The sequence below is a fragment of the Coregonus clupeaformis genome, chromosome 15 (assembly GCF_020615455.1).
Source record: "Coregonus clupeaformis isolate EN_2021a chromosome 15, ASM2061545v1, whole genome shotgun sequence".
Classification (NCBI taxonomy): domain Eukaryota; kingdom Metazoa; phylum Chordata; class Actinopteri; order Salmoniformes; family Salmonidae; genus Coregonus; species Coregonus clupeaformis.
Window position 1 is genome coordinate 5,789,442 of NC_059206.1, and position 26,082 is coordinate 5,815,523.

At 41.4% G+C, this 26,082-nt stretch overlaps 2 protein-coding genes across 5 annotated transcripts in view; both read right to left on the bottom strand.

Annotated features, from left to right (window-relative positions):
• Positions 1–9,303, bottom strand: LOC121582076 (dolichol phosphate-mannose biosynthesis regulatory protein). 3 transcript variants are annotated; one of them, XM_041897617.2, is made up of 4 exons: positions 9,192–9,303; positions 6,912–7,001; positions 2,679–2,781; positions 1–1,296 (listed from the first exon to the last, which is right to left on the bottom strand). In XM_041897617.2, exons 1-4 carry the CDS (start codon positions 9,210–9,212, stop codon positions 1,244–1,246), a joined length of 267 nt encoding a protein of 88 aa, XP_041753551.1. In that variant the 5' UTR covers positions 9,213–9,303; the 3' UTR covers positions 1–1,243. The 3 variants fall into 3 exon arrangements, with proteins under 3 accessions (XP_041753551.1, XP_041753552.1, XP_041753550.1); XM_041897618.1 differs by lacking the exon at positions 9,192–9,303 and adding an exon at positions 8,164–8,214; XM_041897616.2 differs by lacking the exon at positions 9,192–9,303 and adding an exon at positions 7,850–8,153.
• Positions 8,532–26,082, bottom strand: part of LOC121582075 — a 21,651-nt gene continuing 4,100 nt past the window's right edge. The window contains exons 5-19 of one of the 2 annotated variants that reach the window (XM_041897614.2): positions 25,617–26,066; positions 24,922–25,527; positions 24,557–24,811; positions 24,181–24,432; positions 23,801–24,058; positions 22,911–23,213; positions 22,450–22,719; positions 22,269–22,352; positions 17,664–17,808; positions 17,253–17,317; positions 16,395–16,606; positions 16,023–16,273; positions 9,918–10,037; positions 9,624–9,783; positions 8,532–9,422 (exon numbers count right to left, since the gene is read on the bottom strand). In XM_041897614.2, coding sequence (XP_041753548.1) covers positions 9,124–9,422; positions 9,624–9,783; positions 9,918–10,037; positions 16,023–16,273; positions 16,395–16,606; positions 17,253–17,317; positions 17,664–17,808; positions 22,269–22,352; positions 22,450–22,719; positions 22,911–23,213; positions 23,801–24,058; positions 24,181–24,432; positions 24,557–24,811; positions 24,922–25,527; positions 25,617–26,066 — 3,730 coding nt within the window. In that variant the 3' untranslated portion in view covers positions 8,532–9,123. Of the gene's footprint in view, positions 9,423–9,623; positions 9,784–9,917; positions 10,038–16,022; positions 16,274–16,394; positions 16,607–17,252; positions 17,318–17,663; positions 17,809–22,268; positions 22,353–22,449; positions 22,720–22,910; positions 23,214–23,800; positions 24,059–24,180; positions 24,433–24,556; positions 24,812–24,921; positions 25,528–25,616; positions 26,067–26,082 lie in introns of those variants that run through there. The other variant, XM_041897615.2, reaches the window with a different exon arrangement.

The following is a 26,082-nucleotide window of genomic DNA, read 5'->3' on the forward strand; positions in this document are numbered from 1 at the left end:
TTATCAATATATTTTTTTTATTTCGTGAACACAAAGGACCTTTAGCCTATACACCATCCACATTTGTAGATCTTGTTTTGCTCAACAGACTTTAGAAAATGGGCTATCATATCAGATGCTGAGTTTTCTTGTACTTGAACTAGCCAAGCATTTAATGGTATTTCAAAGCATGACAGATTCCCTAATTTGCCACACTGAGTATTTACAATACCAAGTGCTTGTGTGGACATAATAAACATGCTTGGATATCAATTGGGCCCTTTCAGTCTGAGTAGACTAGTTACTAATTAAACAATTGATATTGGTCATTCTTAGCAACATAAGAACTCAAAATAAATCTTGAAGTCTTAAAACAGTGCCTGAAAAGACATCCAAAATGTGGTGAAAAGGGATGCCACAGTGAAACATTATGAAGCCAGGTTTTATCTAGGGCTGACCACATACAGTGAAAGTGAATACCAACGCATTGATTTCATCCCTGGCAAAGTGACAATGCCCCTTACGGACAAATATAGCATCTGCAGCCATGCAGGGATTGACATTAAGGGCTGCCCTATTGCCTGGGGCAAGTGAACTGAGCAGTCTCACAAATTCGGCCTGCTCTGAGTTTGCCCCATTGGGCAAGTGATAAAAAATAAATACATATAGAAAACAATCAAACTGCAAAGAATTCCAGTAGCCTAAAGCTGATCTTTCTGGTTCGTTCCCATTGTTTACGCAAAAGACAGACAATTTATGGCATTTATGGCAGTCGGGCAAGTTGAGCCTGCTCTGAGAATGTTTTTATTGATAACAACCAAAATACAAATAATTCCAGTACTGATCTTTCTGATTCCTTCCCTATGTGTAGGTGAAAGGCAGGCAATATATGGCGCTTGTGTGTGTAAATAACTAATTTACATTTTCAGGGAAATTATCATAATCTTATGGCAATCCCAAAAATACTTCTGACTTGCCCGATGGGCAAGTGCCTTTCAGACTTTAACGTCAATCCCTGCCATGTGTTGCCAACAGCAAGGTTGTGGGTCTGAATAAGGAGAAGGGATAGAATGTGGTGGCAGCAGCTCTTCGTCTTGTCTTATGTCTTTCAGTCATTAGATGTTTTCATCAGCTGTCAAAGAGAAGCAGTCAAGACTTTATTTTTGGTTTCTCCCGATGGAATGTTGGAAAGAAGCTGGAACCAGGGAGGTTCTAGTGAAGCTACTGTTGTATAACTAATAGTGTCTCTGTGACACCATCCCTCTTAGTCCACCTTAGGCCTGCGGTTCTTCCAGGTGACCACTCCAATGAAGGTACCTGAGGAGAGGAGAGAGAATGTCTGAGGTTACTCTCTTTAAAAGGAGAATAATAAGTTCTCACCAAGGCCAGACTGAACTACAGTGGTGGCACCCTTGCACTTATATTGGCACCCTTGCACTTTTAATTAATTCCCCATTTCTTCTAAAATACATTGAAATTGGAAAAAAAGTTTGGTCTCCACACATTTGTTGTATTGTCAACATTGCAGAACCAATGTTTTTTTTTTTGGGGGGGGGATGTTTATTAAGAACATTTAAACAAATGGCATATAAAAAATTATAGGTTTTCGATGGGATTCAGATCTGGACTCGTTGCTGCCCACTCCAGGACAGTCCAGTGTTTATTCTTGAACCATTCCTGAGGGCTTTTTGATTTGTGTTTGGGTTGTTGTCCTGCTGGAAGACCCACAACCTTCAACAGAGACCCAGTTTTTGGACAATGGGTTGAACAATGCACTCCAAAACACCTTGATAATGTGCTGATTTCATTATGTCTTACACACGTTTAATGCCCCCAGTACTAGTGGCATCAAAGCAAAGCATTCAAAGCATTAGCGAACCTCCCCCATATTTGATTGTAGGGAGGGTGTTCTTTTCTTTGAACGCTTAATTTGGTCATTGGTAAACATAGGAAGACTCCACTGCTGAAAGAGATAAGAAAGCCCCATTGAACTTTGCAAAACCCCATCTAAACATGCCTAAATCCTGGGAAAATGTTCTGTAGACCAATGAAACAAAATTAGAGCTCTTTGGCAATACATCAGCGCTATGTTTACCGATGACCAAATAAAGCATTAAAAAATGTTCTGGAGTGGCCAGCGATGAGTCCAGATCTGGATCCCTTCAAAAACCGTTTTTTGTTGTTGTTGTTATCTTCGCAAAAGGATGTTTAACCAAATATTAGCTCCTGGGTGCCAAAAATGTTGTCCATGCCATTTGTTTACATTTTCTTAATTAAACATTGTAAACTTAAGTTTCCCCCACAAAAAATTGTTCTGCCATGTGACAATCCAATAACAACGTGTGGAGACAATTATTTTTTTCCAAGTTCAACTTATTTTAGAAGAAATGGGAAATTATTTAAGAAAGGTGCAAGGCTACCAATATATTTGGCCACTACTGTAGGTGCCACACATATTCACCAATTTGGGTGTATCGCATATAGATCTGTTCATGCCCAGTTAGGATGTTCTGTGATTTGTAGACCACCAGATAGTAATCTCAGCTGCACCTAGCTCAGGGAGGTCCTTGTGAACAAGCAGAATGCCTTATATCCTATGTCTATCCAGTCCTTTCAGATGTACAGGCTGAGGGTAGGGAACAGGGAAGGGAGCAAAACACTAGATTAGAACCCATCCAATGTAGCATTCTAGAACTCACCTACACAGAGCAGCAGTATCAATGCTGCGATCCCAGGTAGAATGACAGAGTACTCCCGTGGAAGGAAATACTGGTGGACCACATGATCGCTGTCCACGAAGGGCTTGAAAAGGTACAATATCCCACATGAGTTAGTGGACACAAAAAATAAATCATCTTCTATTGGATTCCTGGCAACGAGTTTAACTTGCAGATCTATAGCATGGTCCCAGAATTGTTTGTGCTGTCTTGCCAACTCATTGGCAGGCGTTGGGGTAAATCCATTTGAATTAAATCACTTTTTAAACAGCATCCAGGGTGCTACACTAACTTTTTCCACGGGTGGCACAGGTGCTACCAACCTTCTCAAAAGTTGGTAGCACCAGCACATGATTTGGTCGAACAAATATTTTTATTTTTAAAAAAGAAAATCGATAATGCCTGCCCTGTGTCCCATGATGTGTCTGCATTCCATACAGAACCAGGCTAATAATGACTAGCAATATTTTAAATTGTCCTTACATTGATTTGGATATATTTACTGTAACAGCAAAGAAAAGAGACTTAAAATAAAGTGCCATGTGTCTGCTAAATCCTCTAGAGGGCAGAATTTGGAAAAACGACACGATACCAAAACAATTCCACTGCAAAACAAAAAAAAGCAGGGATAAGGACTGTGATTTCCCCCAGTTTTTCAGGTTTTCGCTCTCAAAATCACACCCTTTTAATAGAAAAACAACAACATTGGATGTTCTAAGTCCACAACAATGCTTAAAAACCACATCAGGGAATTATGTGTGTCCTCTGTAGCTCAGCTGGTAGAGCACGGCGCTTGTAACGCCAAGGTAGTGGGTACGATCCCCGGGACCACCCATACACAAAAATGTATGCACGCATGACTGTAAGTCGCTTTGGATAAAAGCGTCTGCTAAATGGCATATTATTATTTATTTTATTTATTATTTTTGAGGTCTGTGAAAAAGCATTTTTTTATTTTTTTTTGTGTAGTTACCCTTTATTTCAGGTGCGCATCAGCCAGACTGTTGTGTTTGACTAGCGGTGTTTCTGTAGCCATAGGCGGTGCGTGAGTTTCAAGTATGGGGAAGCAAATATTCACCATAAAAATGCACCTTTATAATAAAACATTCCATGCATCATCGCATTTGCAGACTTATGTAAAATAGCTTACTATTCCTAATGTGCTGAGTAGATTAGATAGTCATAATTTAGGCTAATAATATAACTCAATCACTTCGCAAAAAATACTGTGTAATGCATGGCTGAGTGCGCAGTAACGTAGAGTAGACCTAGGCTATAACGGAATTGTTTCTTGGCCATTTCTAAACACATTTCATGCAATTCTACTACACTTTAAAATGACTGGAGACATTAGCAGAATCTTTTTTGATCTGAAAAAAATGACAGGGTAGCCTACTCTGCTGACACTGACAAACAGATCAATAAAAACGACGTTGTCTGATCCATATAATAGGCCTACGAGAAGGGGCGACAAACAGCCTACACTATGACGTCCATCTAACCTGGAGGAGGAAATTATTGTCCATCAACACATTTTCAAGTGGCATTGAGCCAACAACAATAAAGAGTGAATATGTACACTCACCGGGGAGAAGGACGATGCTCTCCACTGGTGCTAATAAGATAGGCTATACTGTTCAAACAATTAAGTTGAGAGTTTTCATAACTATAAAAGACAGATTAGAGTATTTTCATTGTATTCTGTTTACAGCAATAGCCATTTGCTTTCCAAACTGATGAAATATTGCGATATGGCTGGCTGGGCCTCTACTTTTCACTGACAGCCGCAACTCAACAAATTGCAGGCCCTTCCGACTGTAGGCAATGAGATTTAAAACAATCCACAGCTTATTTTTTTAAAAGAAGCTAATGATCCTCTGTGGCCAAATCATGCTTATTTTCAATGATTTAATGTATTTCTGTAGGCTAATTTGGCTATATAATTTTGGCAATTGAATTAAATGTACTTTAGGGGAAGCTTAGCTTATGAACAGGCCGCCTATGTCTGTAGCGCACTTGTGATGGAGTTTTCAAAACAAAATGGCCACTGGATTGATACAAATAATCATGATTATTAGGAATAGTAGCCATAGGTTACTTTGTAGTTACCTTTTAATTGCCTTTCCATCACCCAAAGAACGTTAAGCATCACTAAAGGCTAAACAACGTATACACACACACAGACAGGGGCATTCCCGTGCCATTGTTCTCTTCAGAACGTTGGTTTATTTTTGTTCAATTGTACATTACTGTGATAAAAATAAAAAATAAATCAAATGTGAACCAAAAACTAACGCGAACAGGTCAACTCTTTCACCGGTACCCTTGCGACCAATTAAAAATGTGTTGCACATTTTTTTTTTTTTACATTTACATTTACGGCATTTAGCAGACGCTCTTATCCAGAGCGACTTACAGTTAGTGCATATATATATTATTATTATTATATATATATATATTTTTTTATACTGGCCCCCCGTGGGAATCGAACCCACAACCCTGGCGTTGCAAACGCCATGCTCTAACAACTGAGCTACCTCCCTGCCGGCCATTCCCTCCCCTACCCTAGACGACGCTGGGCCAATTGTGCGCCGCCCCATTGGTCTCCCGGTTGCGGCCGGCTACGACAGAGCCTGGATTCGAACCAGGATCTCTAGTGGCACAGCTAGCACTGCGATGCAGTGCCTTAGACCACAGCTGTAAAATCTATATTTTTTGTTATTGAAAATATATTTCACAGCGATTTAGATGGTACAATGATTCCCTACACTAGTCAGTGCTTGTTTTCTCACAAAAACTCAAATTGAGCGAACAGTGTAGAATTTTAGCAACCAGGAAATTAGCAATTTCCACTATATAGCACAGCCACAAAATCAGAACAGATTTCCCAGTTTGTCAACAGATGACGGTCTGGCGGGAGAAGTCAATAGGCGAATATCACAGTCAGTCACAACATTGGCGGGTAAGTAATACTGTGAAACACTATCATTCCACTATTAGCACCAGATATTACAACAACAAAAAATCCTATGTGTAGCAACTTTAAATGGTCATGTCTATTCTATTATCTATAATTCTATGATTTCAATAGGTTTCCTATGGAGGATTGACAGGATAATTTAGAACAACAGATATTCCCATTCAAGTCAACATTCTCGGATGTGTGGACCTCCAATCATCTTTGTGGTACCATTTGAAAGTTGAAACTTCAATTGTATTCACATTTTAGTACATTTATCAGCCAAAACATGACACTCATCCTGTTTTCAATAGCATTTTGTGTCTCAACTGACGGCGTGCGCAACACAAAAACCTTAGATAATGTAAAATAGGTTCTAAGCTACAACAAATGTGAACATGAAAAAAATCTGAGTTTATGCATTTTTAGATAATTGTTTAGATAATGTCTATAAAAAAATACTTTAAAAAAATAAATATATAAAATAGTTGAATAACCCTGTTTGTAGGCTTTTAAATTATATCAATCTCAACTGTTTATCTTTTCCAGTGAGGAAGACATGTATGTCTCGTGGTATGGTGGTGTATGCAAAATGGGTCAACTTTGAGCGACTTTATTTCTCGAATTTTTGGACATTCAGGCCCGAAAACTAACTTTGAGAACTTCTACAATGGGCAAATATTTTTCGAATCAAAAGGCGTGCTGTCAAAATGTGATTGAATTGAAATGGTTTTACCCGTTGGCAAGACAGCACAAACCAATTTTGGACCAAAATAGCAGTTCTAGGCTATACCTAGCTACAGATTGTTATACCAGATAATGCGATTTAACCAAATATTTTTGGCATCCATTACTGGGAGTTACAGGATAGGTACTGTTTGGTGTAGGACAGAGAATCTTCGACCAACCTTAGCGATACTGTCTTCGTCCTCGATTCGTAGAAACAGGAGGACCAAGACAGTATCGCCAAGCTTGGTTGAATATTGTCTGTGCTACACCAAATAGTACCTATCCTGTAACTCCCAATAATGGATACCAAAATCTTTGGTTACATCACATTATCTGGTGTAACAATCTGTAGCTAAGCTATACTTACCACACAGGAGACTGCTGAGGGGAGCACAGCTCATAATAATATCTGGAATGGCATGGTATCAATCCCCAATGTGTTGGATGTATTTAATACCATTCCACTCCAGCCATTACCACGAGCATGTGCTCCCCAATTAAGGTGCCACCAACCTCCTGTGACCTACCAGTATGATGACCCATACTGTGTAGTATGTAAACAATAGAAGGCTGAAGCCAACCAGGCTCATGCCAACTGCTCGATCCGCCCCGGTTGCCTGCAAGAAATGAAGACAATGTATGAGTGTGAGGTTAAACAGAGAAAATAGCCTATAAAGCTATTTTTGAGATATTAATAGAGTACCAGATTTTGCGTCATAATACCCATAAAACCTAGCGGTCAAACAGGGAAATGGTTCCAATCATTTTTCCGCCATTCATTTGTCCTGTAGGGGATTTTAGAAACACTTAAAATAAGGGCTGTGTTTCGTGTAGGCTTACCCTGGCGTGACGTTTTGATAACCGTGTAAATCTCTCTCAGACAAGGTGACTTTTCTCAATATATTCGCCTGTATTTACCCCTAACAAATGAAACGCAAATTAGCTGATATCATAATGAACTACAAATGCCATGATCTGGACGAGACTGCCGAACTGAGGCAAACGTAAGAATCTCATGATTAACTATCTAATGTTAGCTAAATGTAGTAATGAATAAATTTGGAGAATTTTCTTTAAATATACCTGTTAGCAAAGGTGCCCGCTAGAGATGACATGCAGGAGCTTGCAGGGATTAGTAGTCTTGCATGATGTCTACTTTGATGCTAATTATCATTTTCAAATCTGAGTAAATAGAGCCGAATATATTGATGTCACCTTTTCCGAGCGTGATTTACATGGTTATCAAAACGTCACGCGGGGGTAAGCCTAGATGAAACACAGCCCTTAAGTGTTTCTAAAATCCCCTATGGGAAAAATGTATGGTGGAACATTTTGAACGATTTCCCAGTTTGACCGATAGGTTTTATGGGTATTATGACACTTCCAATGTGGGGCTCTTTAGGCTAGCTATTACTAGAACAGCATTCTTGGTCAGCCTGGCTGGATAGTCGAGCAAGGTAGTTACGTTTCCTTTCAGAATCTGGCCGGGTGATAAGATGAACCATGCACAACACATGAAAAAGACGATAGTGTGATAGCTAGCTGTCCGTAACTACCATACTGTTCAGACATGTTTGGGCGATTATAGCAAGCTAACGTTAGTATCTAGCTAACAAGTTCGTGCAACTCTTCTGGCTTTCACTTGGTCTCTGAAGCTTCCCTAACGACATTTTATCAGCTAGTCCGTGGACAATTAAATAGGCTTGTGGATATAAAATAAATAGTAGCGCTATACAGGTTATCACAAAATGTCTAGTAGCTCTGGCAAATTTCTTTCACCATTTCTGACGTGTTTCTGCGTTCGTTTCACTTCCGCAAACTGCAATCGTGACCCGGATGTTAAAAAGCGAGAACTGTTCGGTTACTGCTAGTCTGTTCACTGTAGGTTACTATATGAAAGAGTTCAATAATGCAATTTATAGAATCTAAAGAATGTATCTAATCAACAAAATATTAGGTTTAGGCCTACCAATATTGTAGGCTATTGCTCAATGTGTACCCTAATCCTTATTGCATAGAAAAATCACATTTAATTTTAAAAAACGTCACGCACAGCAGAGTAAGCAATTGGTTCATATTAAATAAATAAATGAGGATAACAAAAATCATGCATACTAGTATTAGGATTTGCAGCAATGATTTGTACCGTTATGACAGTGAAAGGGTAGAGAAATGATTGGCCACTGATTAGATAAATGGTTTTATCAGAATGTGCGGATGAGACAACGCTACGATTCAAACAGGTAGAACAAGTAATTGGTCATATTACATTATTTTGGTGGTTGAAAAAAAGTTTATAAATATATCTAAAATCTCATTACAAAATATTGTTAAACTAAAACGTTGTCATTGGTCATACTGTACATATTATTTAAGTGGTAAAAAAAAAAAGTTAAACGTATATATACATAAAATATTGTTGAACTACAAAGTTGGCATTGGTCATATTGTACATATATTTCAGTGATTGAAAAAAGTTACAATATATATAAATATACAAAATATCATTAACTTTTGTTCAACTAAACGTTTTTTTTCTTCAAGTTTACAAAAATTAAAGACAACATTAAAGACAAGTACAGTGTAGTTATATTCTCTCAACTTTCTATTCATTATATCAATTTCAATGGATTTTTTTTTCCCAGATTTTTTTTTAACCTTGTAAAAGCATACTCCCATAGTTTTTTGCGGGTAGCCACCACACTTCCATCATCTCCCACCCCACCCGTAGCCAAATTGCTACAAGAATGGCTGCAGCAAGGATGTCACTCGATCATCCCTGCGTGGCAGTCTCTCCATGAACTCACGGGTGGCCTTGATGGAGCCATGCATCCCCCAGGTCTCCACCATCAGCTCTGCAAGCTCCTCCGGACTTTTTCGTCCCTCCAGAGCACTCTTGGTGATTGGCTTTTGCTCCTTATTCCTCATCATTGACTTAAGCCTCTTCCTTTCATCCTTTGACAGATCACCCAGTATTTCACACAGATTCTTTATCCACTGCTGCTCAGTGAATCTTTTCACCTGAGCAGCATTATCTGCTGAAAGTACAGGAGGAGACATGGTGAGAGCTGTGTGGCCAGGAATTTATTTAATGCAGCAGACAGATGAGATAACATCAGTAGCCTACATTCTGAGAAGATGGTTATCAGATTGAAAGTAACGTAGGATAGCGGTACAGGTTTAAAATTATGATAAAGCAAATATCCTGTCTGACTGGTTGGTCAGAGGGAAACAGTTACCCCGTGGTGTGTTGAGAATCACTCTGCGAGTCCAGCGTTTCCGCGTCTTTAGCTTTGTTGTCTCCCAAATGTTCATCTTGAGTTCTGTGACACCACAGTTCAAGAAGACCTCAAAGGTGGCGTGTTGGTATGGGCAATGTGCAATGTGCAAAGTGTATTTCTGAAAGAGTAAGTGAAGGAACATGTGAAAGAGAAAAAAATGAGAGAGAGATGGATGAATGGTATGGTTAGTCCTAATGAAAGGCAGAATAACGTTACATTAGCAAGATGTCTCTGGTTTGCTGTTCCACTTACTTTGGGTTGGACAGAAAAGCCCTGTTTGAGGTCAGAAGTCACACTATATTTTGCTGTGAGTGTCAGCATACAGGATGAGCTGGTCTTAATAAATGTGAACTCTTTGTGCTGATTTTCCACCTATGAGAAAAATATTTTATGACTCAAACAGACAGATGAAAGAGGGTTTAGGAATGCTGAATCCCAAAACAGTCCCTTCATCTTCCCCCTCACCCCTCCATTTGCACGTTCACACACGCCTCTGTCATATGCACAAGTGTCCGAATGCTGAAGGAGTGACAATTATTAAGGGTGGCATGGGCTAATTAGACCCTTTATTTGATCCCCTTTCCACTCTGGAAGTCACCCTCTGAGTTTTGTCAGCAACACGTGACAATGAAGGGAACTCCGAGCGAGTTGGTAGGGGCAAGGGGCTGGTTTGGGATTCACAAGGCTTTTTTGTTGTTGTCCCTATGTTACAATTTAAACAGACTGAGCGATATGACGTTGCAACGAGCAGAAAGATGAACTGCAGATTCTGTAGATGAGGGTGATGCAAGACTTTGAATTAGCAAAAAATATCTGCCCATGTGCACCACTGCTGCAACATGATGGTTGTGTTTCCCTGCTCAGATGTTGCATGCATCAACCAATGGTTGCGTTTCATGTCATCGACTGTGCCATTGGGCAGCAGATAGCTATAACATATGATGTGGTTAGTTGATACGTAAAATACCTATCCAGGCGTAAGATCTGGCATGAGTCAGCAACGCATGAGCAGAGGAACGCACCCGATATCTGCAGGACCAGAACAGCAGAGAAGCCTCGCGATTCACATTCTTAGTTTTTGTGAAAAATCGGCCCGATATTGCAGTTTACTTTGTGCATCGCTGACTAACTTTAAGTGGAGTTACAAATGAATAACATTTGAAAAATACATCTTGCAATGCAATTGGACACCTCATCAGTGACGTAACCTGAGGTCATCGGGTGTTTCAACATCTTACACCCTCGCCCAGGCGACCCAGCACGGGTTGATCAAGCCCCGACTTGTGTCCAAGTAGCATGCCTACTTCACCCACGGATCGTTCCTCTTGATCTTCTGGATATCAGCTTCTGGATATCAGGACAGCGATTACTCACCTCGTATTGAATGAAGATTTTTTCTTCAACGAGTCGGATGCAAAGGATATTCTACAGACAGCAGACAAGGCCCAAATCCCCTACATTCGCATGAGTAAGAGACAGAGATATCGTGGACGTAGGTCGGGGTGCCTTGTAAGGATCCGACGGCGAGCGAGTAATCTGCCTCTACCATCAGTCCTATTAGCTAACGTACAATCATTGGAAAACAAAATAGATGACCTACGATTGCGGATATCCTACCAACGGTAATATCTTATGTTTCACAGAGTCGTGGCTGAACGACCACATGGATAACATATAGCTGGCGGGATATACGCTACATCGGCAGGATAGAACGGCTGACTCCGGTAAGACAAGGGGTGGCGGTCTGTGTATATTTGTAAACAACAGCTGGTGCACAACATTTTATATTAAGGAAGTCGCAAGGTTTTGCGCACCTGAGGTAGAGTATCTCATGATAAGCTGTAGACCACACTATTTACCAAGAGAGTTTTCATCTATATTTTTCGTAGCTGTCTACTTACCACCACAAACCAGTGCTGGCACTAAGACTGCACTCAATGAGCTGTATAAGGCTATAAGCAAACAGGACAACGCTCATCCAGAGGCAGCGCTCCTAGTGGCGGGGGACTTTAATGCAGAGAAACTTAAATCCATTCTCCCTAATTTCTACCAGCATGTTAAATGTGCAACCAGAGGAAAATAGACCACCTTTACTCCACACACAGAGACGCGTACAAAGCTCTCCCTCGCCCTCCATTTTGCAAATCTGACCATAATTATATCCTCCTGATTCCTGCTTATAAGCAAAAACTAAAGCAGAAAGCACCAGTGACTCGGTTAATAAGGAAGTGGTCAGATGAGCTACAGGACTGTTTTGCTAGCACAGACTGGAATATGTTCCGGGATTCTTCCGATGGCATTGAGGAGTACACCACATCAGTCACTGGCTTCATCAATACGTGCATCGATGACGTCGTCCCCACAGTGACCGTACGTACATACCCCAACCAGAAGCCATGGATTACAGGCAACATCCGTACTGAGCTAAAGGGTAGAGCTGCTGCTTTCAAGGAGCGGGACTCTAACCCAGATGCTTATAAGAAATCCCGCTATGTCCTCTGACGAACCATCAAACAGGCAAAGAGTCAACACAGGACTAAGATTGAATCGTACTACACCGGCTCCGATGCTCGTCGGATGTGGCAGGGCTTGCAAACTATTACAGACTACAAAGGGAAGCATAGCCGCGAGCTGCCCAGTGACACGAGCCCTACCAGATGAGCTAAATCACTTCTATGCTCACTTCGAGGCAAGCAACACTGAAGCATGCATGAGAGCATCAGCTGTTCCGGATGACTATGTGATCACACTCTCCGTAGCTGATGTGAGTAAGACTTTTAAGCAGGTCAACATTCACAAGGCCGCAGGGCCAGATGGATTACCAGGACGCGTACTCCGAGCATGCGCTGACCAATTGGCAAGTGTCTTCACTGACATTTTCAACATGTCCCTGACTAATACCAACATGTTTCAAGCAGACCACCATACTCCCTGTGCCCAAGAACACTAGGATAACCTGCCTAAATGACTACCGACCCGTAGCACTCACGTCTGTAGCCATGAAGTGCTTTGAAAGGCTGGTCATGGCTCACATCAACACCATTATCCCAGAAACCCTAGACCCACTCCAATTTGCATACCGCCCCAACAGATCCACAGATGATGCAATCTCTATTGCACTCCATACTGCCCTTTCCCACCTGGACAAGAGGAACACCTACGTGAGAATGCTATTCATTGACTACAGCTCAGCGTTCAACACCATAGTGCCCTCAAAGCTCATCACTAAGCTAAGGACCCTTGGACTAAACACCTCCCTCTGCAACTGGATCCTGGACTTCCTGATGGGCCGCCCCCAGGTGGTAAGGGTAGGTAACAACACATCTGCCACGCTGATCCTCAACACGGGGGCCCCTCAGGGGTGCATGCTCAATCCCCTCCTGTACTCCCGGTTCACCCATGACTGCATGGCCAGGCACGACTCCAACACCATCATTAAGTTTGCTGACAAAACAACAGTGGTAGGCCTGATCACCGACAACGATGAGACAGCCTATAGGAAGGAGGTCAGAGACCTGGCCGTGTGGTGCCAGGATAACAACCTCTCCCTCAACGTGATCAAGACAAAGGAGATGATTGTGGACTACAGTAAAAAAAAAAAAAAAAAAGAGGACTGAGCACGCCCCCATTCTCATCGACGGGGCTGTAGTGGAACAGGTTGAGAGCTTCAAGTTCCTTGGTGTCCACATCAACAAACTATCATGGTCCAAACACACCAAGACAGTTGTGAAGAGGGCACGACAAAGCCTATTCCCCCTCAGGAGACTGAAAAGATTTGGCATGGGTCTTCAGATCCTCAAAAAGTTCTACAGCTGCACCATCGAGAGCATCCTGACTGGTTGCATCACCGCCTGGTATGGCAACTACAGAAGGCTCGGCCTCCGACAGCAAGGCACTACAGAGGGTAGTGCGTACGGCCCAGTACATCACTGGGTCCAAGCTTCCTGCCATCCAGGACCTCTATACCAGGCGATGTCAGAGGAAGGCCCTAAAAATTGTCATAGACTCCAGCCACCCTAGTCATAGACTGTTCTCTCTGCTACTGCACGGCAAGCGGTACCGGAGCGCCAAGTCTAGGTCCAAAAGGCTTCTTAACAGCTTCTACCCCCAAACCATAAGTTTCCTGAACAGCTAATCATGGCTACCCGGACTATTTGCATTGTCTTTTACGCTGCTGCTACTCTGTTTATTATCTATGCATAGTCACTTTAACTCTACCCACATGTACATATTATCTTGACTAACCGGTGCCCCCGCACATCGACTCTGCACCGGTACCCCCCTGTATATAGCCTCCCTACTGTTATTTTATTTTACTGCTGCTCTTAAATTTTTGTACAACATTTTTACTTATCTACTTTTACTTAACTTTTTTTCTTAACTGCATTGTTGGTTAAGAGCTTGTAAGCGTTTCACTGTAAGGTCTACACCTGTTGTATTCGGCGCATGTGGCAAATAACATTTGATTTGACTATGATTTGGAATAAGTCGCAAAAAAAGGTATGCGCAGTTTCTGGCCTTAATGCACAAGTGATAATACATCATTCACAAGTGATAGGCTAATATTGTCACCCATCAGACTATTCTTAATGTAATGTTGTCTTTACATATACTAAATAATATAATATTAGTTTTGATTTAGAATGGACCATTATCATGCACCTGTCTCGGAACAGGGGCATGGGGGGGAAAAAATACATGTCATCTATGCACTTAAATAGCGAATGGAGGACTATGCACTTAAATAACGAATGGAGGATGCTTTTATCATGGTTCATTTTCATGCCAGCCAGGTAGGCTATACTCCTGTTGTAAAGTGAAGCAATGTGCTTAATATTAGGAAAGTTGATAAATAAATATAGTAGGCCTAGCCAATAGAAAGCTGATTGGATCCCCCTCTTTTTAAGAGGCCATCAAAACTGTTCTCTCATACAATTGCATAACCTATAGAAATGTTGTGCAACATGAGCTCATTGGCACTCATGAAGTGTTTGATTAGATTTTCGATTACATTTGCATTGATGTCAGAGTGATTAGAGAGACAAGAGTGCTGAGTACCAGGCAGTTAGCAAGTTTGGTAGGCTACTAATGACCATCGGCAGCATCAGAGCTTGGAGAAGCCTAATTACTGTGACTAAACGGTCATGTGGAATTTGACTGCCTTCATGACTCGTGACTGCCGGTGTGGTGGTAATACGGTCACCCGTAACAGCCCTAGTCACATAGCACAGTGTGACATGTAATAATCGTAAATACTGAATCCAACGTACAGTGTGGGAAGGCCTTAACCAGAGCACAAACTCCATATCTTTGCCTATTCACACCAGTAATAATTCCCTGAGGTTCTCAACTTCAACACACCACCACAATATGGGAGTGATTCAAGGCTGCAAGTTCATTCATTTGCAGTATGACCAATAGAAAAATCCGATTTTGGAACCAGTCCTATTGGACTCCTATGGGGATTCTATCTTCTAGGATCCTATAGGATTCCAATACAAGAATCCAATAGAAAAATCCTATCAGATTTTAGAACCAGTCCTATTGGTTCCAATAGACTCCAATAGAAAATAAAATCATATAGTATAGGTTCCAAAATCTGATAGGATTTTCTATTGGATTCTTATATGATTATTTTGATTGGAATCCTATAGAATTTTCTGACTAGTGTAGCATCTAACGACGCACTTAGCACTTAGCTGTTCTACCAGTGGTCTGAGGCAGTCGGTAAATAACAAGTGTTTTCAAGTGCAACTTTAGTAACAATGATTTTGGGAAACAGCTCAGAGATTTAACAATGCTGCTACGAAGGTTCTTACAATGAATTTAGCCTTAAAGGGAAACTTCATCTCCAGCACCACCTCAACATATGTGAAAAATGTTTGTTTCTTTGTTTTGTAGTAAAAAAGATTGAGGAAGATAAGTGTTTCCAATGACACATTTTTATTTGTCACATGCCGAATACAACAGGTGAACAACCTTACCGTGAAATGCTTACTTACAAGCCGTAAAAAAAAAAAAAATCTGCATTGTTGGTTAAGTAAGATATATATTTGCAAAACAGTTTTTATGCATCAGTGTGCATCGTGTGATGTTGACCAATTGTGAGTAGGCGTTGCCTACTAATTGATTGATGATTTCATTGGAAACACTTATCTTCCTCTTCCTTTTTTACTACAAAACATAGAAACGTGCCATTTTACTCATATGTTGATGTTGGGGTTGATGCTGGAGATTTTTTACATTTCCCTTTATTCAGATAATTTTGGGAAACCGGGCCCAGGTAACTAACCAGTCATTCAGAAGTTGACAAAATATTTTTAAAAGGAGAAGTTCATTGAAGGGACTTCGATGTACCTCGTCTGGCGGCATGTCTCGGGGCAGCAGGAACACCCAGAGCCTTTTCTCTTCTGGAGTTGCTTCAGGCTCAAGGAACAGTAGCACCTGTCCTTGGATACGGTTGCTGTTGGATTGTTTTTTACGGGCTTTTCCATAATGTGAGAGCCCACTAATGCTTACAATCACGTGTGAGTGTGTCACCTTGGGTATTAAGAACTCCCTGTTATTTCTGCATATATGGGCCACAAGAAGGTTCTCAGCTGCGGACACTTGGAGGGGTGAGGGGTAAGGGGGGGGGGTGAGAGAGATGAAATGCATGAAACCAATTTCTCATAGTAATGTGTGGTGTTTCAGTGCAGGTTGGTGGAGCCACAACAACAATTCACTCACCATTAACCTCGCAGTGAGGTAGATGTAGTTGGTACATATGTCCCTCTGGACTCCTTAGTTGAAACAAGGGGCCTGCAGGCTCATAGCTGGTGTTAGCAAGGATACCCCTGTCCCAGTGGACCACACTGTACTCCACGATTCCTGGCCCCCTCATCCCAAAAACCAGCCCTGTAGCTCTACACTGGAACCTGCCACGAGACCCACACTGGACCCTGGGGAGCACCATGAAATGGAGGGAGTGTAAAATAGAGGTGGGGTAAGTCTAAGGGTAACCAATGAGGGACGTGCCTTAAGATGGCGGCCTCCATGCACTTAATTGCCACAAATGCCTCGTTTGCTAAGTTTTCTTTATTGTATTGCAGCTTGCTCTCATTAAAAAAAAATTGTATCTGCATTGGAAGAATATACATGAATCCAATTCTAGCTCCCAGACACCGGCCATTGATTATTATGACATGAAAGAGACTGTAAAAAGGTGAAACATAGGCTTGTATTCAAGCAATTGCAAAGAGTGGGTTTCCAGATAGTTCTTTCAGAGGTGTGTTTGATTTGCATGGGAGTTAACACTTGATTTAGAAACTGCCAGTCTCGTGGCGTGATTAATTCAGTTCTGACGGCAAACCTGACTAAGAAGTTATCCAGTACACAGACAGACAATTTCAAATGCACTATCTGGAAACCCACTACCTGCAATACATTTGATCCCGACCATAGGCTTGCTTCAGCATTACAGAGAATCACAGAAAGAGATAAGGAGGAAACTTTAGGCTGTGTTTGGGCTATGATTGGGAATAAAACATGAGTACGCTCAGCCTAAAAAACACAACTGTAATTGATCATTAAACCCAAAGTAGTTACCTGTAGGTAATCTTCTTGTCTGTAATTGTTTTGTCAGGGTCAAATTCTTCAATGAGGGTTTTTGTCTATAAAAGTGGAAGACAACAGTGAGGTTAGTATACGCAAACACATGTCTAAGTGAAAAATCCATTGTAAAATGTTATTCATATCAAATCCGATTTTATTGGTCACATACACGTGTTTAGCAGATGTTATTGCGGGTGTAGCGAAATGCTTGTGCTTCTAGCTCCGACAGTGCAGTAATATCTAACAAGCAATATCTAACAATTTCACAACATATACCCATATGCAATCACATCATGGGCAATAATTGAGAAACATGTCATATGGACTATTTCACACCAAAATCATTTTGTGAAAACCCAGTTTGTGCTGTTCAATTTAAATCAATAACTCTACTGTTGCAAATACTTTAGAGGTCTCATTTGTCCCAGAGGTAGATCCCAGGGAAGAAATGCGCTGATCGTGCCACCCAGGCTCCACGTGAGCAGGGCACAGTTTGTAGCGGTTGTCTTCCATTAAGATGTCAAACTCAGTGATCATGTTGTTGGAGAGCCTGTGGAGAAGAATGATTCTACATTGTGACAGTTGGAGGCAGGCAGAGCCATAGATTTACAGAATTCAACCAACTTTTAGAATGGACGCAATGTTAGCGCCTTTATTGTCAAACTTTTGATGATGTTACAATATGAGATTGCCTCTGACCATTCCCCTCTGACCATTCCCCTCTGATCATTTCCTATGAAATGACCCGCTGCAAACAGAGAAAAACAGAGCTGCAAATAATTTTTTATTCACTTGCATTTGTGAATGTGTATCCATTCTGAATTGGCTCTAAATCACTTTATTACTGTTTTTAACAACATTGCAGATAAGCATGCCCCATTTAAAAAACAGAGAGTTAAGAATAGATCGAACCCTTGGTTCACACCTGAATTATCTGAGTTCATACGCAATAGAGATGCTGCCTGGGCCATGGCTAGAAGTACTGACTCCGGCCGGGACTGGCAATCCTTACGAGAATTGAGAAATCCATGTGTAAAACTTGTTCGAAAAGCGAAATCTGATTATTATATTAACACTAGCTGACTGTACTGGAAATCCATATAAATTCTGGAAAACCGTGAAATCATTAAAGGGTTGTACTTCCTCTGCTCTTACAAATGAATGTAGTCTGGCCCTATTACTGATATCATTGATATAATTAATTAAATCAACATTTTATTGACAGAATTCAAAAACCTACTCACTGTGACAATGTACTGGATGTTGATGGGGGAATTTTACTGAATACATTTGAAAATGTCGGTCAGGGTTTTTCCTTTCAGCAATTCACAGACAATTAAGTCCTTGATGTGTTGTTGGCATTAGACATTAAAAAATCTAGAGGGGCCGACCATTTGGATCCAGGTCTGCTCAAGTGTGCAGAGTCCCTCATTGTTAGCTCAATAACCCACATCTTTAATTTAACATTGTTATCAGGAAATATTCCTAAAGTGTGGAAATCAACTTATGTGCTGCCACTACATAAGGGAGGTGATTGTTGTGATCTTGACAACTATCGGCCCATATCAAGGCTTTCTTGTCTAGCTAATATTCTTGAATCCTTGGTGAATGTGCAACTTCGTTCTTTTTTAAATCTGTGAACTGTATTTTGAATGTACATCAAAATCAGGGTTTAGACCTGGGCACAGTACGATTACTGCAACCACATCAGTTGTAAATTATATTGTCAATGCTTTGGATGCTAAAACGAATTGTGCTGCCCTATTTATAGATTTGTCAAAAGCTTTTGATAGAGTTGATCATTCTATCTTATTGAGTAAGTTGTCTGTGTTACGCCTTGGCACTGATGCCTGTTTGTGGTTTCAGAATTATCTTAGTGACAGAACCCCGGCTATTATGATAGACAGGGTTAAATATGAATTTCTTGAAGTGCTTAAAGGGGTACCCCAGGGTTCGATTTTGGGGCCATTGTTGTTCACGTTGTGTATAAATGACATTGGAAATACATCTCTACGCAGATGACACAGTTATTTATTCCTGTGCCTCTTCAGTGCAGCAGGCCATTCGTGACCTTCAACATGATTGACTCAATCCAAAAATACTTATAGATCTTAAATTAGTGTTAAATGCAAATAAAACCAAGTTTATGCTGTTCTCTAGGTCTCCTAATGTTGACCCTAAGGATGTGCATATTTGCACTCCAAATGGAGCCCAAATTGAGCAAGTTTCTCACTATAAGTACTTGGGTATCTGGCTTGATGACAAGTTGTCATTTGAAACACACATTGAAAACTTGACAAAGAAGCTGAGATCTATGAGTTTTTTTTATATAGAAATAAATCCTGCCTCAGTTCTGAAAATAGAAGGAAGATTGTTCAAACAGCTTCTCCCTGTAATAGACTATGGTGACATTATTTATATGCACGCGGCAGCCTCTGTTTTGAAACCGTTGGACTCAGTATTCCATTCAGCAATACGTTTTATCACTGCAACACTACAAACATGTGGGATGGACCTCTCTGTCTGTAAGAAGAGAGCTGCACTCTCATTTATTTACAAAGCCATCTTGGAGAAAATTCCTCTGTACATTACTTCACTGATTAATTTTAGACGTACAAATAACCAAACCCGTTCTCAGGGATGGATAACTCTGGAGATGCCTTTGGTCTCCACAGAATTAGGAAAATCTGCCCCTTATGTGTGGAACAATACACAGAACTCCTTGCAATTAGATATTCTGGTGCCTTTTAGGCATTTTAAATTATTGATTGGCGACTTTTATGTTACAAAATGCGATTGCTTTTGTTAAATACAGTGGGGAGAACAAGTATTTGATACACTGCCGATTTTGCAGGTTTTCCTACTTACAAAGCATGTAGAGGTCTGTAATTTTTTTCATAGGTACACTTCAACTGTGAGAGACGGAATCTAAAACTAAAATCCAGAAAATCACATTGTATGATTTTTAAGTAATTAATTTGCATTTTATTGCATGACGTAAGTATTTAATACATCAGAAAAGCAGAACTTAATATTTGGTACAGAAACCTTTGTTTGCAATTACAGAGATCATACGTTTCCTGTAGGTCTTGACCAGGTTTGCACACACTGCAGCAGGGATTTTGGCCCACTCCTCCATACAGACCTTCTCCAGATCCTTCAGGTTTCGGGGCTGTCGCTGGGCAATACGGACTTTCAGCTCCCTCCAAATATTTTCTATTGGGTTCAGGTCTGGAGACTGGCTAGGCCACTCCAGGACCTTGAGATGCTTCTTACAGAGCCACTCCTTAGTTGCCCTGGCTGTGTGTTTCGGGTCGTTGTCATGCTGGAAGACCCAGCCACGACCCATCTTCAATGCTCTTACTGAGGGAAGGAGGTTGTTGGCCAAGATCTCGCGATACATGGCCCCATCCATCCTCCCCTCAATACGGTGCAGTCGTCCTGTCCCCTTTGCAGAAAAGCATCCCCAAAGAATGATGTTTCCACTTCCATGCTTCACGGTTGGGATGGTGTTCTTGGGGTTGTACTCATCCTTCTTCTTCCTCCAAACATGGCGAGTGGAGTTTAGACCAAAAAGCTCTATTTTTGTCTCATCAGACCACATAACCTTCTCCCATTCCTCCTCTGGATCATCCAGATGGTCATTGGCAAACTTCAGACGGGCCTGGACATGCGCTGGCTTGAGCAGGGGGACCTTGCGTGCACTGCAGGATTTTAATCCATGACGGCGTAGTGTGTTACTAATGGTTTTCTTTGAGACTGTGGTCCCAGCTCTCTTCAGGTCATTGACCAGGTCCTGCCGTGTAGTTCTGGGCTGATCCCTCACCTTCCTCATGATCATTGATGCCCCACGACGTGAGATCTTGCATGGAGCCCCAGACCGAGGGTGATTGACCGTCATCTTGAACTTCTTCCATTTTCTAATAATTGCGCCAACAGTTGTTGCCTTCTCACCAAACTGCTTGCCTATTGTCCTGTAGCCCATCCCAGCCTTGTGCAGGTCTACAATTTTATCCCTGATGTCCTTACACAGCTCTCTGGTCTTGGCCATTGTGGAGAGGTTGGAGTCTGTTTGATTGAGTGTGTGGACAGGTGTCTTTTATACAGGTAACGAGTTCAAACAGGTGCAGTTAATACAGGTAATGAGTGGAGAACAGGAGGGCTTCTTAAAGAAAAACTAACAGGTCTGTGAGAGCCGTAATTCTTACTGGTTGGTAGGTGATCAAATACTTATGTCATGCAATAAAATGCAAATGAATTACTTAAAAATCATACAATGTGATTTTCGTTTTAGATTCCGTCTCTCACAGTTGAAGTGTACCTATGAAAAAATTACAGACCTCTACATGCTTTGTAAGTAGGAAAACCTGCAAAATCGGCAGTGTATCAAATACTTGTTCTCCCCACTGTATGTTTAATCTTGTGTATTGTGTTTTATTATAGTGTGTTCTATTTGTAATATATATGTAGGGCTGTTGTATTTTATTTATGTATTGAGTTTTATTTGTAAACGTATACAGGGCTTTCTTGTAAAATAGTTTTATCTCAATGTGACTCCCTATTTAAATAAAGGTTAATAAATAAATAAGTCTACTATGTTGTAGTGTCAACAAATTGCATATTTGCTTTCTCTGGACATTTTCAGAGGTTTCAAAAGCAATCCTTAAACAAACAGCATAACCTGAAAGCGTAAATTATCACTTAGCATCAGCTATGGAGGAGCGTCGGGCCACTCTGGGAATGTTCAGACAGAAACCTCAACAGCCGAACTAAAAAAAAATCCACCTGGGTACTGAACCGTTGTGTTTTTTAGCATGTCTATGACTATGCCTACCTCCAGAGCCATTTGGAGTTTGGTTGTTGCGGTTTCTATGCTACCTAGCTATAATGCTGTTAGCTAGCTAGCTAACAGTTACGTTAGCAGGCTAGCTATCCAACTTTTTTTTATAGTTGTTAACTATCTAGCTAACGCTGCTATGTTAGAACAACAAGCAAGAACGTTTTACTCACCATACGGTTTCTGTAAAGCTATTGCCGATCATGTATAGGTTAAGTTTCACAGCACCTTTGTCAGTGATTTCATTATTGCAAAGACTGAAAGAGAGAACATGGTGCAGTTTTACTGTCTTAAAAGTGCAATCTGCAATAGTTATTGCTGTTCAATGGACATTCCATATTATATTGTTCTTACTTCAGGACTTGAACTTTGTGCAGATGTGGGAGCAGCACATCCAGGTGTGTGTCAGTGAGGTGGCAGTCACTAAGGTCCAGCTCGGAAAGCCCTTCAGAGTGTTCTAGAAGCAAGGCAAGTGTTGAACAGGCCCTTGCGTCTAAAGGGCTCTGACTGAGGTCCATCTTCTTTTCCAGGGTTCTGGAGAGTAATGAAGCAAGCCTCACTGACCTGTCTCCATCTTCCACAAATCTCAAGTGCAGGAGTTGCAGCAGAAGAGGTTTTCCAAAGCTGTTGTGTAACAAAGTCGAACAAGGTAATTAGGCTAATGGATGTTCAAATGTAAAGCACTCACAAGATCACAGAATGGTTGTGTGCGTTTGCTATTTACTGCAGGAGTAAATGTTGGATTCAGGAGAGGACATTATATGTAGTCAGACAAATGTTAAAACAAGGAAGCTTTCTTAAGATAGGCATCTCACCTCATATGAATCCTGTGAAAAACATGAAGCAGCTCCTCTAGTCCTGCATCGTCAACATGGCAGTCGTGTAGGATTAGCTCTGTGTCACCATCAGCTTCCTGGATGGCTGCGGAGATGACCCTACAGTCTCCAAAACTGAGGCTCAAAACAGTCTCTTTCTCCTGCCCAAACAGGTCCATCGCAGAGGAGCAGGAGAGGTCCAGTTTGTGATGCAGCACTGTCAGGAGTGCAGGTGCTGCCCCTCTCTTTGTTCTCAATCCTGCACAGGTATGGAGGAGCTCCAGCAATAGGTTCCTGTCGACCCTGCAAGGTAAGCATGAATTGGTGGACATGTACTTTGGAACAGTATTCTATTACAGCTTGGTCGCTCCGACTAGACGTAGGATAATACGATTATTTTGGGTTACATCCAATACCTATAATATGTTACAAATGGTCTGGTTACTTAAGACAGAAACGAAAGTACAAAGGTTGCATGTTCGAATCGCGTTGGGGACAACATTAGCATCTTAGCTAATTAGGAACTTTAGTTAACCACAACTTTAGCGTTTTGCAACTACTTAGCATGTTAGCTAACCCTAACCACGTTAAGCTAACCAGCAAGCTATGTTAACCTAACCTGATAGCTATGTTAAGCTAACCTGCTAGCTAACGTTAGTATCAAATGCTAATGCAACAAGACATATGATACTGTATGACTGCCAAGACGTATGAACTGTATGACCACTTTTCCAACAGTTCAACACCACAGGACCATTTGTAACACAATAATATCATGCAAATGGGTGTGCGACCAGGTTGTCTGTTCACTCATACCCAAAAACACAAATTTAAATCAAGTAAAAGACACATTCAAGGTAAGGGATGCTGATAGACAATTGGACAGTGACCTGAGCTCAGAGACTCTGTGTAGAAGAGTCAGAATGCTCTCCATTTCCTCCTTTGGAATGATGGTCAACAACAGGTTGAGTTTGACCCCGTCACTGTAGTGCAGGGCAAAACGAAGCGCTTCACAGTCATCATGGTTCAAGACCAGGTTGTTCAGGTTGATCCATTCATCTGATGACCTCACTAAACTGTTCACCAAGTGACCAGCACGTTGCTCATGTATTTCTCTCAGAGCTGTCCTCTCAAACTGGGAGCTTGTCCTGCGGACACAAAGGAAGACGGTACCAAGTTATATAATTACTATAAACAGGAAAACAACATTTTCATTGTTGGAATCATGTAACATATTTAATATAAACTAGAAATCAATATATTGTGTCACCCAGTCCTTTGAAAGTGAACATTCTTCAGCAAAGGGAGAAGATGAGGTATGTATTGGTCTCTGATTCTGCTCCTCCTGAGGTTGATGGTGATGGGTTGTGTGGTGCTCTTCAGCAGGTAGTGAAGCACATCCCAGTCCAGTGTACAGTTAGACAGATCACTACCTAACTTTTCCAGAAAGCATTGGGTCAGTTCTTCATCCTGAGCCTCATACACCACAACAGCCAGCTGCTGCAGAGTCTCCTTACTCAGTCTGCCATAGAAACACACAAACATAAACACCCATCTGCAATTTCAAAACAATAGCAAGCCTCACAAAACAAAAGTCCATCATATTTTTTCAAGTGTGAAGAAGATCTAGAAACAAAGAAACTTGCCTGATAGTGAGTGGACCCTGATGACACAACAAGGTAGTGAGAAGGAAACCCTGGATTGGACAGTCTCTCAGATTTAAGATCCTTACAGTCCAAACTCTAAGGAGTGAAGCTAAACCACTGAGCACTCTACACTGCACCCCTTCTTTTGGAATTGGCCTAGACAAGACAAGAGTCAGCTCCTCAACGACCATTGGGCTTCGGCATGACGTTGACTTTGCCAATCTGGCCAGCTTCGCTGTTGACATTTCGTTAACCCTGGAAGTCAATACAAATAAGAGGACTTATTCTGCAAATCATGATCAAAACACACAAAAAATTTACCCCCACCATTCTACATTGTTAAAATACCACTAGCAAGATCATACTTAAGTTTGTGAAACTCTTTCACTTGTTTGAAGAGTACTGCAGCTCCTTGGAAAGAGATACTATCTGGGGTGAGACTGACGTTGAGTTTTTCTCCAGGGGCAGATTGGCCTAGGACTGCACCTACTGCATTGCAGGTTACAGTGGGCAACCACCCTGACAATGTGATGGTGTAGTCTAGGGCCTGGAGGAGTGAGGAGGCTAGCTGTGCATCCCATTCTGAGCCGAAAGGGAGTGCACCCCATAGAGACAGCTGGAACTGGTCATCACAGCTTAGAGAGCCCTTTCTCTCCGAGAGGTCTATGGACCAGACTGCAGGAGCTGACCGATAAACAGGCAGTAATGCTTGACAAACTTTTCTGCCTGTTTGAGTCTCGTAGTCTTTCCAATGTGAGAACAGATCTAACAGAAACAAGCACCTTTCTGGAGAGTTGTCTGAATGAGCAAACCCAAGAACTGACAACAGTTCCTCAACAGAGCTCTGTCCTGTCTCAGTGTTGTCCAGATCTCCATGATCAAGCAGGTGCAAAAGGAAGAATCTCTTTAGTTGCTCAGAAGTCAGTGTAGGCATCTTCACCTCTGTATCACTCTCATCTTGAGGAATAATCCTGCCAGAAAACAATGTGTTAGGTCATGAAAGGCTGGAACAACTTCTCACCTCCTGTATGTGTTTGAAAGGGACTGAACATTGACCTACCTCAGTTGTGAAATATACGGTAGACACAGAAGAAAACTCCTTATTTTACTTTTATCAGTCTCAAGCCAGCCCTTCAGTCGAACTGGTTTCTTCTCCGTTTGGAGTTTCAGCACCTCAAGTAGGATGGAGGCCTTGTCTGTACTGAGGTCGAGGACCCAGGCTGCAGGCTGAGCTGACTGAAAGACAGTCAACAATGATGGGAGAATTTGGCCCTCCAATTCAAGTTCAAACAACTTTGCAGAGGAGTACAAATCTAGCAGAAAATCACTCTGTTCATCTTTGTTACCACTGGCAAAGGGGAAGTTTGAGTAGCTGCATACTGTCGACAGCATCCTCAGTGTCTCCTCTCCTGTCTCAGGCTGATGCTGCTTTGCAAAACAGAAGAGTTTCAAAAGGCCTTCAATGGTTCCTTTAGTGTCATCATACTGGATCAGAATGCAGTCATTGAACCTGTTCATAGAGAAAA